The sequence below is a fragment of the Aquarana catesbeiana genome, linkage group LG04, assembly GCF_042186555.1.
Source record: "Aquarana catesbeiana isolate 2022-GZ linkage group LG04, ASM4218655v1, whole genome shotgun sequence".
Lineage (NCBI taxonomy): Eukaryota > Metazoa > Chordata > Amphibia > Anura > Ranidae > Aquarana > Aquarana catesbeiana.
The window spans coordinates 262,115,074-262,133,735 of NC_133327.1; the positions used below are offsets into that span (position 1 = coordinate 262,115,074).

The window sequence follows — 18,662 nt, forward strand, 5'->3', positions numbered from 1 at the left end:
TGAAAAAAAACACAATATTTTGTACTTTTCCTCAGTTTAGGCTGATATGTATTCTTCTACATATTTTTGGTTATAAAAATCGCGAAAAGCGTATATTGATTGGTTTGCGCAAAAGTTATAGCATCTACAAAATAGGGGATAGATTTATGGCATTTTTATTATTTTTTTTTTTTTTGTTTACTAGTAATGGCGGCGATCTGTGATTTTTATCGGGACTGCGACATTATGGTGGACATATCGGACACTTTTGACGCATTTTTTGGACCATTGGCATTTATACAGCAATTAATGCTATAAAAATGTTTTGATTACTGTGTAAATGTCACTGGCAGGGAAGGGGTTAACACTAGGGGGCAAACGAGGTTAACTGTGTTTCCTAATGTGTGTTCTAACTGTGGGGGGAGGGAACTCACTATAGGAGATGACAGATCGTGGTTCCCAGCTTGTAGGAACTCACAAGCTCTCTCTCAGAACAGAACAGGGATGTGTGTGTGTGCACACACACGTCCCTGTTCTGCCTCTCATGCCCGCGATCGCTTGTGGCCGGTGGTCATCGAGACCGCTGGTCACGAGTATCGGCACCCCCCGCTGTGCAGCGCGTGCGCGCCTGCTATCCCACTTAAAAGGGACCGACGTACAACTACGATGGTCCGCGGGACAGAGGCGACCTGCTACAGTATAATGATGGCGGCTGGTCGGCAAACGGTTAAGATTAAAGCGTTTGTTAACCCAAAAAAATTAAATAAAAAATCTTGTTCCCGTAACGCATGTTATACAGCAAAGTGACCACGATAATCATTACTGCTGAGCCCTGACACTGTGGTCAGTTTGCGTGATTTTGTCATCCGCAGCCTGCTGTCTGTCTTCTTCTCCTTCTACTCCCCCCCCCCACCGCTCCTGCTGCTCTCATATCTGCTATTAAATACTCCCATCCTCTCTGTACCATTGTAAGAATTGTCCCTGTGCCTGTGTTCTGTAAAAAATCTGCCCGATTGTACCAATTGTCGGCTCTCTCCTCTCTCCCCCTCCTCCCCAGCTGACGTCAGTGGCAGGGCTTGGCCCCACCCACTGCAGCTGTGAGTCAGAGAGAGAAGAGAGAGCCGACAATCAGCTGAGCGCCTGAGCTCATATAGGTACAATTGGGCAGATTTTTTACAGAACACAGGCACAGAGACAATCATTATAATGGTACAGAGAGGATTGGAGTATTTAGTAGAAGTGGGTTAACAACCACTTTAAGTGTATCTCTATACCAAACCTCATTTATTTTTAAATAGAGTGGGAAAGGCTTCTGTTTTTCTGTCTGGAGGCCCCCATTGAAGAGATTCACCATTCTATTTGTACTGGTGACCATGAAAAAAAGTTAAATCCAAACTTTTAGACCTCATGCACACTGGGCTTAGTAAACACCACTTTTAGCCCAAGTTTACATTAATGCTATTTGGCATGCCAAATTGGCAGCTATTGCCGGCAATAGCAACATCCGATTCCCAAGAGTAGTTCCTGTACTACTTTTGGCGACTTCGGTGCGATTTCAATAGACATCTGTACAGGAACCCGCACAGATGTCTCTGAAATCGCTCCCGAAGTCGGACTGACATGCGGGTATGAAATCGTGCGAGTTCAGCTGAACTTGCACGATTTCAATCCCGTAGCATTGTGAACCTAGGCTTAAAGGCATTTGGCGTTTTATTTTTTTTCAGCTTGTAAAAGCACCTCTATGTTATCCTATGTGTCCAATGCACACATTATACAAGAAGAGGAGTGTTTACAAGCTGAAAAAAAAGCACCAAAAGCATGTTCAGGAGACGAGCTGAAGGGCTGAAAATAATGCACAACACATCTAAATGTCTGTAAACATATTGCGCATGCATTTGGGCATGTTTGAGCATTAATTATTATTCTGGCAAATGGAATTCATTTATGCTCAAACACTTAACACGCCTAAACGATTGTGCTATACACGACTTTAGGCACATTTATTTTTTTAATAAGCTTTTCTCCTGCCAGCAGAAAAGGCATGCAGGGGGGCTAAACAGATGCCCTTTGTGCATGAGTTGTCCTGAGATCAAGAAGTGAGGAAAAATCTTCAAATAGGGACACTTGCTCCAGGGACAACGGTCTAAGAGTGGAATTCCCCTCACTTTGGGAGATATCCACTAACTTCCTGTTGTGTTTCTGGCACAGGAAGTAAATGGCAATTTCCTCAATGGTACACATTCAACAAAACAATTACCTGGCTGGGATTTTAACCCTTCCCTATCCCATATGAAACAGAATGTTTCACGTGCCCGTGTACCCATGTCTGTACAAGGCTGATTTTTTTTCTCAAAATAATCTTTTATTTGCAAAATACATTAGTGCTATTGCTGCTACACCCACGACCAGGCCCATGACAGACAAAGCAGCAGGTGCAGCTGAATCTCTCTTCTTCCTATTTTGTTCATATTCTATCTGCTCCCTATTTTGATCATATTCTATCTGCTCCCTATTTTGATCATATTCTATCTGCTCCCTATTTTGTTCATATTCTCTCTGCTCCCTATTTTGTACATATACTCTCTGCTCCCCATTTTGTACATATACTCTCTGCTCCCTATTTTGTTCATATACTCTCTGCTCCCCATTTTGTACATATACTCTCTGCTCCCTATTTTGTTCATATACTCTCTGCTCCCCATTTTGTACATATACTCTCTGCTCCCTATTTTGTTCATATACTCTCTGCTCCCTATTTTGTACATATTCTCTCTGCTCCCTATTTTGTTCATATACTCTCTGCTCCCTATTTTGTTCATATACTCTCTGCTCCCCATTTTGTTCATATTCGCAAGACAGCATCTGTTGTTTACATAAACCATCTCTGCATGCCTCACACCGCTCTTTGTTATGTAAACCTTCCAAGGAGCCATAGATTTTTGGCTTCTGATCTTGATATTGATCATTCACCTCATAGAACTTTCTTCGGATTTTATGGACTAAATTACAAACAACTCTTTCAATGTTGTCAGATGTCACCGTTGGGATCATTTCCTCGGGACGGGTGCAACGTTCACAACCCTGCTTGAAAATTCTCATTTTTACTGTTCCACGTCTCAGACGTTTGTTTAGATTTATGATGAAAAATACAGATACTTTTGATGAGCTCCATGTGCGTGCACAACGTGAACAACGGAAGCTGAAGTGAGAAGAAAAATACAATAGGTCACAACTGGAGCTCTCTATGTAATACAGGGGTTAAACAATAAATAGTTTATAAGGAGCACCAGTAGTAATCAACAGAATGTTTTGCAATAGTCTGCATCTGTTCAATCAGTAAAAATATGATGTTCAGCTTCTAAAATATGTACAACTTTGGTATGGTTATGAATTCTAATGTTACTACTTAATCTGTATTAGGCCATCTGTAAAATCTCATAGGAGCTGTGAATGAGGCTACTCAGTGTTGGCAGATTCATAGCAGGATTAGTACTGTAAAAAAAGCATCAACTATCCTGCTAGTTCTTATCACTGAACGATCCATAAATGTTGACTTCTTGATTCAGGATTCAGCTGAGTGTGACATGCCTGCAACTAAGGGCCCCACCGCTAAATGTAAAGAAAGAGATGGGGGTATTCCAGTTGACATCATTGACCAAATATGGACATGACCATATTTGGCTAGAGATGTCACAGGGGTTCCTGGGTATCATCATTGACCAAATATGGTCATGTCCATGTTTGGTCAATGACGTGACCTGGGATACCCTGCTCCTTTGTTTTCATTCTGCTGACAACTAAGAAAATATAATTAGCAGTGACTGAGTGGATAGCAACATGTTTTTTCTTTAGCGGGTCGCTTATGAATGATGGGTCACATCAGGGTCCGCAGACTTCCCGTAAAGGGGAAACCTGCAGACTCTGATGTAAGAGGAAACTCTTTGCTGGATTATGTTAACCTGACCTTCATTGACAAGGAGAAATATGTTTTATGTCTGTTATTATCCCTTAAAGTGGTTGTAAACTTCAATCTTTTACTTGTACCTATAGGTACTCTAAATATCTCCTAAACGTGCTCTGTTTAGGAGATTTTTACTATATATGAAGCCAATGACGTCATTGGCGCATGCGCTCTGAAGGAACAAACTCCCAGGGTGTTCCTTCAGAATCCAGTGCCGTAAATGGCCGCTCCCCCGCGTATACGCAGGAGTGACGTCATCGCGGCTCTAGCCAGTCACACAGCCAGAGTCTACAGAACCCGGAAGGAAAACTTGTGAAGATAGAAACGGCCTCCAGCGAGGCTTCGTTTTCAGGTAAGTTTCACATAATGTGCCAGTATGCGATGCATACTGGCACATTATGCCTTTACCTTGCAGGTCAGGGAAAAAAACACCCAGCGGTTTAAAACACATTTTTAATTGCACTAGCTACATGTTTGTAACTTAATTCATAAAATATGCATTGCAAACGGTCATTCTGGCTAACTTTTTGAACTGCCAGCTACAAATGAGGGTGGTAGCAAGTTTTTTGAGATCATGTTGGTGTGTGTATTGGTCCAGCAACGCACCAGCACCTTTGCAGCCAGAGTGCTGGGTGTTTGGTGTGCTCCTGTACCTTTAAGAAGGGGTGGGCTGCCCTTCAGTCTACCTGCCCGCATTTATCCATCAGAATGCATGTGCCTCCACTGTGGGGACACTCATATTTTTAGTGTTAGGACCACAGATATCAGGGTGCCGTGACATGGCTCTGTGGCTCACGCATCTGTTTTCAAATGCGTGCGGACTAAACCCCTGTTTTTAACGCATACTGTTAGACAGGTCAATTTGGTTGTCTGCGAGCTGATGGTAAGTAGGCTTGGAGTTTTTTCCCGGGCATTCCCCAGGCTTTGTTTGTAACTTTTTGAACTGTCAGCAAAAATGTGGCTCTGTCAGTAAATGTTTTGTGCCTTTCAGTCAAAAAATTGGCTCTGGAGGTTGGCAACCCTAGTAAAAGCAGTAAAACCCAAAACAAACATTTATTTTGTTAAAGCGTACCAATTCTTAGAAGTGGTGGCTGCATTAGTTTCCTTTCTTAGGCTTTATTTTCACCTGTTGCTCCAACCATTAAGTCTGTAATTTTTCAACTTCCTTTAACAGACCAAACTGTTTGGCAAAAGTGTCAGTTAGAGGGTTCAGACGAACAATTTACTTCTGACAGGGGTGCTTACAATGGTCGGCTTTTATTCATTTATGCAAAATATTTATCCCAAAGAAAAAATTTAAGTTAGACTTACCGGTGACTTGTTTTCCATAAGTCTATCAGGACAGCACCTGAGAGATCGTGACTCCACCCACTGGGCTATAGGAAACACCACCTTCCTCCAGATCTTTAAAGGGAGGCAACTCCCTACCACACATCAGTTGTAGAAGAGATCCTCCGGCCCCGGCTGGAACACATAGACACATATGTTAGTCACAGCATAGTACATAGAAACTAATAGGGCGGGCCGTTGCTGTCCTCAAAGACTTATGGAAAACAAGTTACCGGTAAGTCTAACTTGAATTTTTCCAAAGCGTCTTTCAGGACAGCACCTGAGAGGATAACAGACTTGCCCCCTTAGGGCGGGACAACAGCCTGCAGGACCTTCCTGCCAAATGCCTGATCGCTGGCAGATGTGAGGTCCAGCCTGTAATGTCGCACAATGGTGCAAAAACTTGACCACGTTGCCACCTTGCAAATTTGTTCAGGGGTGGCATCAGCTCTTTATGCCCAAGTGGCCGCAAGCGCTCTGGTTGAGTGTGCACGAATCCCAGTTGGTGGAGACAAACCTGCATGCGAGTATGCCTCCAGGATGGATAATTTCAGCCATCTGGCTAATGATCCTTTAGAAGCCTGGCAACTTTTCTTGTTGCCTGAAAAAAGGACAAATAACAAATCTGTATGTCTAAAGTTCTTAGTTATTTCTAGTTAACATAACAAAATCCTTTTGACGTCCAACATATAAAAAAAAGTCTTCTTCTCCCCCAATGGGTTAGCACAGAAGGTTGGGAGCACAATGTCCTGTGAACGATTATGCATTGAGGCTACTTTAGGTAAGAACTTTGGGTTTGTCCTAAGGATAACTTTATCCGGAAACACTGAGAGATAAGGTTCCCCAATTGACAGAGCGTGTAACTCACTGATCCTTCGTGCTGAAGTAATGGCGATCAGGAACACAGCTTTAAAAGTGAGACATTTGAGTGATGCTGCATCCAGAGGTTCAAATGAACTCTTTGCTAGGGATTGCAGGACTACTGACAGGTCCCATTTTGGGAAACCCTTAACCAGCTCTGGCCTTGATCTTGCAAGAGCTCTAAAAAAAAAAAAAACTACCAGCGGTTCAGAGGCCACAGATTTCTCTAAAAAAAAATGAAAAAAAGAAGAAAAACTGCGCTAGAAAAAAATAAATATATAAATATATATATATATATATATATATATATATATATATATATATATATATATATATATAAAGCAGCAGCTATCAGTGAGGTAAACACAACAAACAAATAAAAAATAGAAATGCAGCGCTTAAAAATTCAATAAAAATCATAAATATAATAAAACAATCTCTGTGAAAAATGATTGTAATTGGTAATCATAAAACTAATTAAAGTCCAAATTAATAATTCCAACTGTCCAAATAATAACCCTCAGTGATTGGATAGAGCAGAATGTATCCCCAACTGATGAATGGCATGCTTACCAGATTGTAAGCCAATCAAGCAGGTGGCTTTAACCCAGCCTGGGCCTTGATGTAAACCAGTCACAGTAGGGTATAACGATTTTCACTCATGATGGATGTGCGTTGAATCCACGAAAAAATATTTATCCCCAAAAAAATAAAATAACAACATAGCGTAATACTGACACATAAATTAATGTAATATATATGGAAAAGAGTGACACTCACATTGTGAAAAAATAAAAAATTGCATATATTAAACACCCAGTGTTTAAAAAATTGATGACCACAGATGCCACACAAAGGGCCTCCTTACCAGATAGCAAATATTGAGTGCAAATCATACAGGTATGTGAACCATCAACCAGTGAAGGGATCAGTAAGTGCACCAACACCACAAGGAGAACCTGCTTACCAGATGATAAATAACAAGTGTGAATCCTGCAGATATGTGAAACATCAACCGAACATTTACCAGTGAAGGGATTAGTAAGTGCACCAACACCACACAAAGAGCCTGCTTACCAGATGCCAGACTCAAGAAGGCAAATGTCATAACCACCGGATGGAAATCCAGCTAGATAGATAGAGGTTGTGGATGATCCGTCCCCGCAGCCTCAACCAAAGGCTCCATGATTCACATGATGTAAATAGGAACAATCCTTGGTGTAAGGCTCCACAGAGGGGACACAACGGGGTGACAGCTCCAGGTACCAGCCTGCTGGGACGGATCATCCACAACCTCTATCTATCTAGCTGGATTTCCATCCGGTTGTTATGACATTTGCCTTCTTGAGTCTGGCATCTGGTAAGCAGGCTCTTTGTGTGGTGTTGGTGCACTTACTAATCCCTTCACTGGTAGAAGTTCGGTTGATGTTTCACATATCTGCAGGATTCGCATTTGTTATTTATCATCTGGTAAGCAGGTTCTCCGTGTGGTGTTGGTACACTTACTGATCCCTTCACTGGTTGATGGTTCACATACCTGTATGATTTGCACTCAATATTTGCTATCTGGTAAGGAAGCCCTACGTGTGGCAACTGTGGTCATCAATTTTTTAAACACTGGGTGTTTAATATATGCAATTTTTTATTTTTTCACAATGTGAGTGTCACTCTTTTCCATATATATTACATTAATTTATGTGTCAGTATTACGCTATGTTGTTATTTTATATTTTTTTGGGATAAATATTTTTTCGTGGATTCAATGCACATCCATCGTGAGTGAAAATCGTTATACCCTACTGTGACTGGTTTACATCAAGGCCCAGGCTGAGTTAAAGCCACCTGCTTGATTGGCTAAAAAGAACTGCTAGTGCAGCAACCTGTACCTTCAAGGTACTGACTGCTAGTCCCCTATCTGCCCCATCCTGTAAAAACTTCAAGATGGAAGCAAGGCTCCTTGGGTCTTGCTTAGATGAATTGCACCATGAGTTATAGACCTTCCAGACTTTAGTATAGATGGCTCTCGTTACTTTTTTTCTACTCTGTAGCAATGTTGCAACCAGACGATCTGAGAACCCCTTACTCTTTAAGAGCTGCTCTTCAGATACTATGCTGAAAGCGACAGCCTGGCCACTTCTGGGTGATTTACTGGACCTTGGATTAGTAAATCTTGCCTGAGAGGTAGATGCCAACAAGGTTTGGTCGCCATCCCCAGAACGGTCGAGAACCAGGCCCTTTTTTGGCCAAAATGAAGTCATTAGAATGACTGGTACTCCTTCCCGTTGGATCTTCTTTAATACCAGTGGGATCAGCTGGAATGGGATGAAAGCGTAGCAAAGGTGAAATCTCCATGGATGGGCCAGGGCATCTGGTCCTAGTGACCCGTCAAGATTTTTCAGAGAAAAGTAACGAGGCACCTGTGCATTCTCCTTCGAAGCGAACGGATCTCTGCCCATATAAGAATCTCCGTTGCCAGTGCTTCTAAGGACCTGCTCCTTGTGTCCATCTTGAACCTTCTGTACTTCACGGATTTGTTCAGAGGTTTTAGGTTGAGGATCAATCTGAATTTTCCTGTTGTTTTTTTTACCAAGACAATATGAGAATAAAATCCCCGTTGCCGCTCTCCTGGTGGCACTTGGACCACTACACCCTTCTGCATCAGTTCCTTTAATAAGGACTTCATGGCCAGGGCTTTCACTGGATCCTTTGGGGTATTTGTCACAAGAAATCTTCTTGGGGAAGATTCCGTAAACTCTTTTGCGTAGCCTTGAGAAAGAGTGGTCAGGATGAACTGATTTGACGTTATGCCTGACCACTGCGGAAGGAAACTTTGCAGCCTTCTGCCCACCCGCAGGGTCGAGTCATTGGGATTTTTCGGTCTGCGCAGGAGGATGGTGAAGGATTACGCCCTTGCCGTTAGCTTTTTGCGGGGACCAATTCTTCCTCCTCCCCTGGGACTTGTTGTCCTGCTCCTGAGCTTATAAAAACCAAAACACCAGCGCTCAAAAGGTTAAAAAAGCAGTCCGCAATTAATAAAAAATTATTTAAACGATGAATACGTTTATTCAAAATAGCAGCTGATAATAAGAAACACAGTCCTGTTCACTTGCAATAGAGTAAAACAAAAGAGGGGGGGGGGCTTTACATAGTCTCCGGCAGTCCACTGAGCAACGAGGAGCTGTACTGAATCCTTTCAAGAACTGTTCACCCACAACGGAGGGAGGGGGAGAGAGAGAGATCAGTAGATGGAAGATGAAACAGCCATCTATGTTCCTGCTGGGTTTGGATGTAATCCCAAGGGAGCCTGCTCACCAGCGTACAGACAAAGTTCCAGCAGGTAGAGGGATAGACACTGCAGCTGCACACGGCGGGAAGATAGAGAGGAGCTCTGTCTCATGAGTGTCAGTGACGTCAGTCCAGCTGAGACACTGACTCAAGGAAGGGGAAAGCCTGGCATTGCTAGGATGGATCAGCTGTAGGATCGCTCCTTCACACGCAGTGCGATCCGATGCTGCACCAATGCTGGTAGATCAGCTGACGTTCGCTCCTTCAGATTCAGTACGTTTCGATGTTGTAACATATACTGTGGGAATGTATAGCCTGCTGGAGGGTCTGGGCTGACAAGCTGGAATGGCTGTACAAAGCTATAAAAAGCTGTCAAAGTCATGACAAAGCGTTTGAGTGCGAAACGTCAAGGCAACATGTATGGCTCTAAGGAGACCATCAAGGAGACCATCAACTTCCTCCAGGGATAGCTTAAACTTGGAGGGGGCCACTTTTGCCCCTTCACCCGCCTCCTTTTTTAAACTTTCATTGGAAGGTGCAAGGAATTGTTTTTCCCTGGTAGACGGACCCTGAGACAGAGTTTCTACCACCGGGACAGAAAGTGAACCCTGGGAAGACTCTGATGTGGAGGGCTGAATCACAGCCGGATAACTAGTGAGTCACGGAATGATTGAACCAAGTCATCACACACGTAAGCAGATTCCTCTTTCACTAAAGAAGTACTGCATAGGGCTTTTTTTCCAATTTTCTCATCTTGGCCTTGCATGAGGGGCATTTCTTTTTTCCTGGGTCAGAGCTTTTGGCCTGAGAGAGAAAATACAAAAGGGAAAAAACGGGACCCTTGGTGGGACCCAGTCTCTGCCTGTGGACCACCCCATAAGGAACACCAAGAGGGGAAGAAACACAGGCTCCAGTGCTCAGACAGGCCCCCGCCACCAGGGGGAAAGAAAAGCGGAAATAGGCGCCAGGTCCTGCCCTGCCTCCTCCCCCCTGCGCCCGTCCACCGGAAATGACATCGGGCGCCGAACCCAGTGACCCGCTCATAGGAGCGTCACTTCTGGCACGGCCGAGACTCTACTCTGCAAAAATGGCGGCGGTGCACATGCAGCCACTGCTCCTGGAAGCCTGGAGCAGGGTCACAGGACCACACGACTCTCCCCGAGCACCTAGGAGGAAAAGAGGAGTCTGTCCCTCCCCGAGCACCTAGGAGGAAAAGAGACCCTGGTAAGGTGGGAGGGCTGGGGTCTTAGAAATAAGGAGGAAAAAAAGTAAGGAAACCCCTGTCTCTTAGGACTGCCCTAATGCCAGTGTACACTGAACAACAAAGGTCCGACGGAATGAATCCGCCGGACAATCCGATCGTGTGTGGGCTTCATCGGACCTTTGCTGTCGAAAAATCAGATGGACTTTAGATTTGAAACACGTTTCAAATCTTCCCGCCGAAACCAGCTCCTATCGGGAAACCCGTTCTTCTGTATGCTGGTCTGACGGACCAAATACGACGCAAGGGCAGCTGCAGCATCTGCCTGCGAGAATGTTTCGCGCTGGTTCTCGGCGACGGGGTACTGTACATCTTGCGCTCGCTGCAATAGGAAAAACAAATTTTCCTATTGCAGCGAGCGCGATAAAGAGGCAACAATGTCCCTTAGCTCTGGTATGGATTTTAAGGGGAACCCCCTATGCCGAAAAAACGGCGTGAGGGTCCCCCCAAAATCCATACCAGACCCTTATCCGAGCAGGCAGTCCGGCCGGTCAGGTAAGGGGGTGGGGACGAGCGAGCGCCCCCCCCCCGAACCGTACCAGGCCGCATGCCCTCAACATGGGGGGTGGGTGCTTTGGGGAAGGGGGGCGCCCTGCGGAACCCTCACCCCAAAGCACCTTGTCCCCATGTTGATGAGGACAAGGGCCTCTTCCCAACAACCCTGGCCATTGGTTGTCGGGGTATGCGGGCGGGGGGCTTATCGGATTCCGGGAGCCCCCTTTAATAAGGGGCCCCCCAGATCCCGGCCCCCCACCCTATGTGAATGAGTATGGGGTACATTGTACCCCTACCCATTCACCTGGGGGAAAAAAAGTGTCAATAAAAAAAACACACTAGACAGGTTTTTAAAGTAATTTATTAGGCAGCTCCAGGGGTCTCTTCTGTCTTCGGGGGTCTCTTCCGACTCCTCCGCTCTCTCCGGCCTCCTCTCCCGGTCTCCGGTCCTTCTCCCGCTTTACGGTTCTTCTGCCGGGCTCCTCCGCTATCTTCTGCTCTTTTACCAGCAGTGGCCCGGTCTTTTCCATCGTCTTCTTCCCTGTTCTCTTCTCCCGCTGTAATGCTGTGTGCACGGTGCGCAACGACTTATATAGGCATGGGGCGTGGTCACCGGGTGATGTCACCCTTTGACCCCGCCCCCTATGAGGGCACAGTCCCGGGGCATGTTGGGACTGTGCCGTGATAAGGGGCGGGGTCACCGGGTGCCATCACCGGGTGACCCCGCCCCATGCCTATATAAGTCGTTGCGCACCATGCACACAGCACTGCAGCAGGACAGAGCGTCATGTCAACATCGGAAGAAGAGAACAGGGAAGAAGACGACAGAAAAGACTGGGCCACCACTGGAAAAAGAGCTGCAAAAGAGCAGAAGATAGTGGAGGAGCCCGGCAGAAGAACCGGAGAGCAGGAGAGGAGGCCGGACAGCGGGAGAAGAGGCCAGAGAGAGCGGAGGAGTCGGAAGAGACCCCCGGAGCTGCCTAATAAATTACTTTAAAAACCTGTCTAGTGTGGTTTTTTTTTTTTTTGACACTTTTTTTCTCCCAGGTGAATGGGTAGGGGTACAATGTACCCCATACTCATTCACATAGGGTGGGGGGCCGGGATCTGGGGGGCCTCCTTATTAAAGGTGGCTGCCGGATTCCGATAAGCTCCCCCCGCCCACAGACCCTGACAACCAACGGCCAGGGTTGTCGGGAAGAGGCCCTTGTCCTCATCAACATGGGGACAAGGTGCTTTGGGGTGGGGGGGCCGCAGGGCGCCCCCCTTCTCCAAAGCACCCACCCCCCATGTTGAGGGCATGCGGCCTGGTATGGTTAGGTGGGGGGGGGCGCTCGCTCGTCCCCACCCCCTTTTATGACCGACCGGGCTGCGTGCTCGGATAAGGATCTGGTATGGATTTTGGGGGGACCCCCACTCCGTTTTTTTGGCGTAGGGGGTTCCCCTTAAAATCCATACCAGACCTAAGGGCCTGGTATGCTCTGCGCTGGCTCCCGTGATGGGGCTCGCAAGGTGTCAATCTCGCCGATAAAAGCGGCGAGATTGACTTCCTTTTCTAGTCCCGTCGTACCTCATCACGTTCAAAATGAATGGACTTTAGTCCGTGTGTGGGGAAGTCTGTTCGTTCGGAAGTCCGCCGTAACTCCGTCGAAAGTCCGTCGGACCTATTCTGCCGGAAAGTCCAGTCGTGTGTAGGCAAGTCCGTTCCTTTGGAAAGTCCGTCGGAAGTCCGCCGAAAGTCCGTCTGGAAGACCGTCGGACCTAGTCTGCCGGAAAGTCCGGTCGTGTGTACGTGGCATTAGAGATCATGGCTCCCCCACAAAAGATGTTCCCTCAGGGCTGGAGGAAAAAAAATCACAAAAACTGATGTGTGGTAGGGAGCTGCCTCCCTTTAAAGATCTGGAGGAAGGTGGTGTTTCCTATGGTCCAGTGGGTTGGGTCACAATCTCTCAGGTGCTGTCCTGAAAGACGCTTTGGGAAAATAAACTGTTACTGTAACTGCTTAAAACGTGTTACCTGAAATTCAGTTTTAATTTGTTAGTCAAGTCCATCTAAATCTGCTAGGACATCTAACACTTCCCTACCCACAGATTTGCAATGCTGCTGTCCCAAAGGTGAAAATAAAGGGGAAAAAGGATAGGAAAGAAAACTAATGCAGTCCTATCTAAGGATTTGTAACCTGCAATATTTTATGTTATTGTTTTTGGGTTTAAGTATGCTTCAAGATGACATTAATTAATTTGTTTGTTATATAAGTGATATCATATCATTATAAATGTTTACCAAAATGTAGATACCTGCCAAAGGTTTGCTGTGTATAAATCAGTCCTGTTTTCTGCTTTACAAGGTTCATATCAACATGGAGATCCCAGTTACCTGGAACTTTCAATTCCTCAATCTTGTTGGAAAATTCTTTTTTCCACATAAACTCGTTCATTTTCATTCAGTGTTATTTTTTGCACTTGTAGTGTTCCTGCAATAAGACAGCATAAAAACAACCAATAATTCCTTGGCAAAAAGAGTAATAGCTTTTAGACTTTTAATAGGCTTTTACTTTTGTAACCATCTTTAAATTCCTTTTAAAGGGGAAGCTCCGCTTGATTGCCTCAGTCAGCCCCCACCCCCCCCCCCCCCACCCCCGCCAAATTTGGCACCTTTTGGGAGGGAGTGGATACCTACTCTCCCTTCTAGATTGTAAGCTCTAACGAGCAGGGCCCTCTGATCCCTCCTGTATTGATTTGTATTATAAGTGTACTGTCTGCCCCATGTTGTAAAGCGCTGCGCAAACTGTTGGCGCTATATAAATCCTGTATAATAATAATAATAATAATAATAATACCTGGTTTTGACAGGTACCCACTCACACTTTCGGCTCAGTTCGCTGTGGCAAACTGAGCTGGAAGTTTGGCCCCTCCCGCAGCCGACCCATTCACAAAGAGCAGTGCGCTTTGTTCATGCGCAGTAGAACGCCAGCTGTGAAACCGCAAGGCTTCACTGCCGGTTTTCCCTAGTCAAAATGGTGGTGCCAGCACCCAATAGTCGATTGAAAAATTGGCTCGGGTGAGGACACTGCTGGATTCCTGGACAGGCAAGTGCCCTAAGATTAAACATCAGCACCCACAGTATTTGTAGCTGCTGACTTTAACAAAAAAATTGGGGGGGAGCCTGGAGTTCTTCTTTAAGTCAGAAAATAAAGTCCCGATAGCTACTGTATACCTGAAAAAGGGCCAGCCTGAAGTGATCTATCAGGACTTCATTTTCTGACTTAAAGAGGAGCTCCAGGCTCCCCCCTCCCCCCACAATTTTTTTTAAAGTCAGCAGCTACAAATACTGTGGGTGCTGATGTTTAATATTAGGGCACTTGCCTGTCCAGGAATCCAGCAGTGTCCTCACCCAAGCCAATGTTTAAGGTTTTACATAGCTACTGTATACTGTACTTGAGAAAAGGGCCAGCCTGAAGTGATCTATGTACACCACCATCCCTCTGTCCTTGATCCCACTCCCCCCACCACCATCCCTCTGTCCCTTATGCCATTCCCCCCCACCACCATCTCTCCGACCCATATCACCCCCCCCCACCACCACCACCACCACTACTGCCACTGTTTCCAAGGGGGCACTCTGTAACTTTGTAACCATCTTTAAATTCCTTTTAAAGGGGAACTCTGTAGGCATTAAGGGGGAACTCTGGAAGATATAAGGGGGCACTCTGGAGGTACTAAAACAGTACCTTTCAGAGTTCCCCCTTACATCCTTTAAAATGCCCCCTAGTAATAGTAAGGTCAGTGGCAGAACTACCAGGGTCTCAAAGGTCACACTTGCAACTGGGCTCTAGCTTTCCAAGATGGCAGGAGGTGGCCCACTGCAGAACATGAGAGAGAGCCCCAGGATGGGGTCGGGGTGAGGGGGCCTTAATAGCTTCTTGCACCGGGGCCCTGAAGGTTGTAGTTACACCTCTGCATCCAATCATAACTATGGGACACATCAAGAAACTAAACCGTGAAAGTAACATTACATATAAATTCAGGTAATTGTTACAATAAAGCTAAAATGAATCTTTGCTGAGCTTTTCTTTTAAATGCTGGATATGGTACCTGTTGTAAACCTTAGAAAAAAAAAAACAAAAAAAAAACAACCTGCAAGACAGACAGACGGCACAGCAGCTAAAGAAACGGCATGTACGAGTTGTTTCTTGACGTCGGCACATGCAGATACAGCAAATATCTCCTAAACTGTGCAAGTTTAGGAAATATTCACGGTACCTAAAGTAAAGCCTTATTATAGGCTTACCTGTAGGCAAAAGTGGTTGCCTACAGGTAAGCCTAAGAATCACATAGATCCCTTATTCTGCTTTATTATATTCTTGCTTCATCATTCCCTCTTCTCCACCCATGGGATCATCTGCATGAGTCTGAGAAAAGAAACTAAAGCATTTCTCAGTTTCCCATTTTTGTGCCAGACCTCATCTATTGCTCTAACAGACATCCGAACCTGCAAAAACTCATTTCAGGGAGGTGACGCCTCGCGCTGACCCCATTAAATGCAGCCTGATCAGTGCCAATTAAAGTTTGCAGTTTTTGACATAGGCATTCTGTGTTTCTTATTTTTTTTTTTTTACTAGTAAATGTTATTCCTCAGCTCTTCACATGGGAATCTGCTAGGAGTACCATTGTATCAAATATTATAAAGACTTTGGGCATAATCTACTAAAAACTTCTATTTGCAAAATACATTAGCAAACAGTGGCATACCTTGGGGTGTAGGACATGAAGAACAGTCAACCTTGGGTACAGCAAACTGGGGATGCTCTAAAATCACATTCCAATTCTGCATATACAAGCAGCACCCAGTGGCAGGAAGGAAGAAGTGCATGTCTAGAGGGAAGCTAGGGGTGCTGTACATTTTATAACACTGGGGAGGGAAGCGGCAGCGTGCCACCAAGTGTACCGTTGTTCTGCCGAGAAAGGTCCCCCCATCATAATGTCCGCCCTATACTGCACAGGAGCAGCGCTTGCGCAGTACGGAGGACAAAGGAAGGGGACATTTCTCGACAGGACACCGTAACATTCAGCACTCGGGCTGCTCTTCTGTCTGAGTGAGAGGCCCAGCCAGGAGATGGCCCGGTGCTCACGGGTGTCCATGAGCCCGCAGCCAAACCCGGGAGACTTGGGATGTTGGCTGTTAATTGATTCCAATCTTCCAGCACTTGTATAGCAGGACTGCTGACCAGATAAACATAATTATAGGATACATCAAGCTGTATACTGTAAATATAACATTAAAGTGGAAGTCTACCCTAATACTTAACCACTTCAATACCAGGCACTTACACCCCTTTCCTGCCTAAGCCAATTTTCAGCTTTCAGCGCTGTTACTTTTTAAATGACAATTGCGCGGTCATGCTACACTGTATCCAAACTACATTTTTATCACTTTGTTCCCACAAATAGAGCTTTCTTTTGGTGGTATTTGATCACCTCTGCGGTTTTTCTTTTTTGCTAAACGAATAAAAAGACCAAGTTTTTCTTTGTTATAACATTTTGTAAATAAATAAGTTTCCTCCTTCACTGATGCACTGACGATGGGCACTGATAGGCAGCACTGGTGGGTGACACTGATAGGTGGTACTGGTGGGCACTGATAGATGACACTGATGGGCACTGAAAAACTGCACTGATGGGTACTTATGGATGGCACTGATAGACGGCACTGCTGAGCACTGATAGGCGGCACTGAAAGGTATCACTGGTGGCACTGGCAGGCATTTTTATTTGCCACTGATTGGAAGCTGCCTGGGCACTGATTGGCATATCCCTGGTGGTCTAGGGTGGCATACCTGGTGGTCCTATGTTGTGGCCATCCCTGGTGGTCCTGGCGGAATCCTGGGCAGGCATCCGAGGGGGGCTGCGCTGATAAACAATCACCACAGACCCCCCCTGTCAGGAGAGCAACCGATTGGCTCTCCTATCTGTCAGACACGAGTGAGGAAAAGCCGATCAACGGCTCTTCCTCTTTACATCGTGATCAGCCGCGATTGGATACGGCTGATCACATGGTAAAGAGCCTCCGTCAGAAGCTGTTTACTGAAATCGGTGTAGCGGTGTGTCAGACTGACACGCCGCAACAACGATCCCTGCGATGTGCGCCCCCACTGGCGCGCGGTGGCTGTTATCCTGCTGGACGTCATATGACACCCAGTCAGGATAACTGAACCACTGCCTGGCTGTCATTCTGCTATAGGCGAGGTGAGAAGTGGTTAATGTGAGCTCAGCCTTATGCCTCAAAATTAAAAAAATCCCAGTCTTAAAGCAGCCAGTGGGTGTGGTTACTGAAAGCTAGTGATATCACTTCCTGGGAGGGACATTGTTCCTGTGTAGCCAGTGGGCGTATACAGGATGAGAGGAGCTGACCGTAGGTTTCTGCCCAGTGTTCTCTCATTATACATCCTAATTCAGTAAAAAAAGAGCCATCCACACAGGACCCGGGGGGCGTGTGCCAGGATCTTGTCTTGCATACTAACGTTACACAATTGTGCCACAAACATGAACGTAGTGACGTACTACGAGGAATTTCAGCTCTCAGTAAGAATTTAGGACAACAGTCTGTCAACAGACAATCCCCTTCCAAAAATCATACCGTGTGTACGAGGCTTAAGGCTCTGTTTCCACTAGTAGGAGGCTTTCATCCAACTTTACACTCTGGATCAAAGTCGCATCAAAGTAGTGCAGCCACCTTTTTCAAAGTCGCTGATTTTCAAAGGAGCATAGATGGGGAAAAAAAACATTTTGAATGGACTTCCACTTGAAAGTTGAAGCCATATAATGGTTTGTAAGATGTGTGTGTGAGCACGCTGTCATGTACTGCAGTGAGCAGAACATACTTACCAGGCTTGCCTGTTCTCCGTCTCTCTCAGGCAGCTAGGAACCAAAACAACTGTGAAGACAGGAAGTTTTCTTTCTCTGTCTGACGAGGGGTCTGGCTACAGAGTGGAGCTCCACCAATGACAGGAAGCATGTGTCCTCCACTTCACGTCTTACGTCTTAGTTTCTACTGAACTTTATTATGTATCTCTGCAGCTGGAGCTCCATTGTCACTAGGAAACATGTGGCCTCCACAACGCCATCTTTAATTTTTAAATGAACTTTAATGTAACAACACTTGAATATAACAACCAACAAATAGACAATAACAAACAACAAATAGACAATACTACAGGAAGTGGTGGTCCCTTGTTATCTGTACATAATTTCTGTGTAGAGTGGAGCGCAGTCTGCAGCAGATACTGAGCCATTTTGTTCTTCTTATATATTAAGCCTGAAATTTGCAGAAATACAAGATATTTTCGGTAGGTACTTTCTGTTAAAGTGCTGTCCAACCACTCGCCGACCACCTCATGTACATATACGTCCTAAATTTGGGGGCGGATATCGTTGTTATGGCAGCAGCTAGCTGCCATAACCCCGGTATCCCCGTTTTTGGGCAGCGGTCGGC

General features: G+C 45.6%; 1 protein-coding gene across 1 annotated transcript; it reads right to left on the reverse strand.

Moving 5' to 3' along the window:
- Window positions 1-1,800: 1,800 nt before the first annotated feature.
- Window positions 1,801-18,200, reverse strand: LOC141139877 (uncharacterized). Its single transcript, XM_073626426.1, has 3 exons — window positions 18,056-18,200; window positions 13,469-13,644; window positions 1,801-3,178 (listed from the first exon to the last, which is right to left on the reverse strand). The coding sequence occupies exons 2-3, from the start codon at window positions 13,612-13,614 to the stop codon at window positions 2,329-2,331; spliced, it is 996 nt and encodes a 331-aa protein (XP_073482527.1). The 5' UTR covers window positions 13,615-13,644; window positions 18,056-18,200; the 3' UTR covers window positions 1,801-2,328.
- Between the last annotated feature and the right edge of the window lie 462 nt (window positions 18,201-18,662).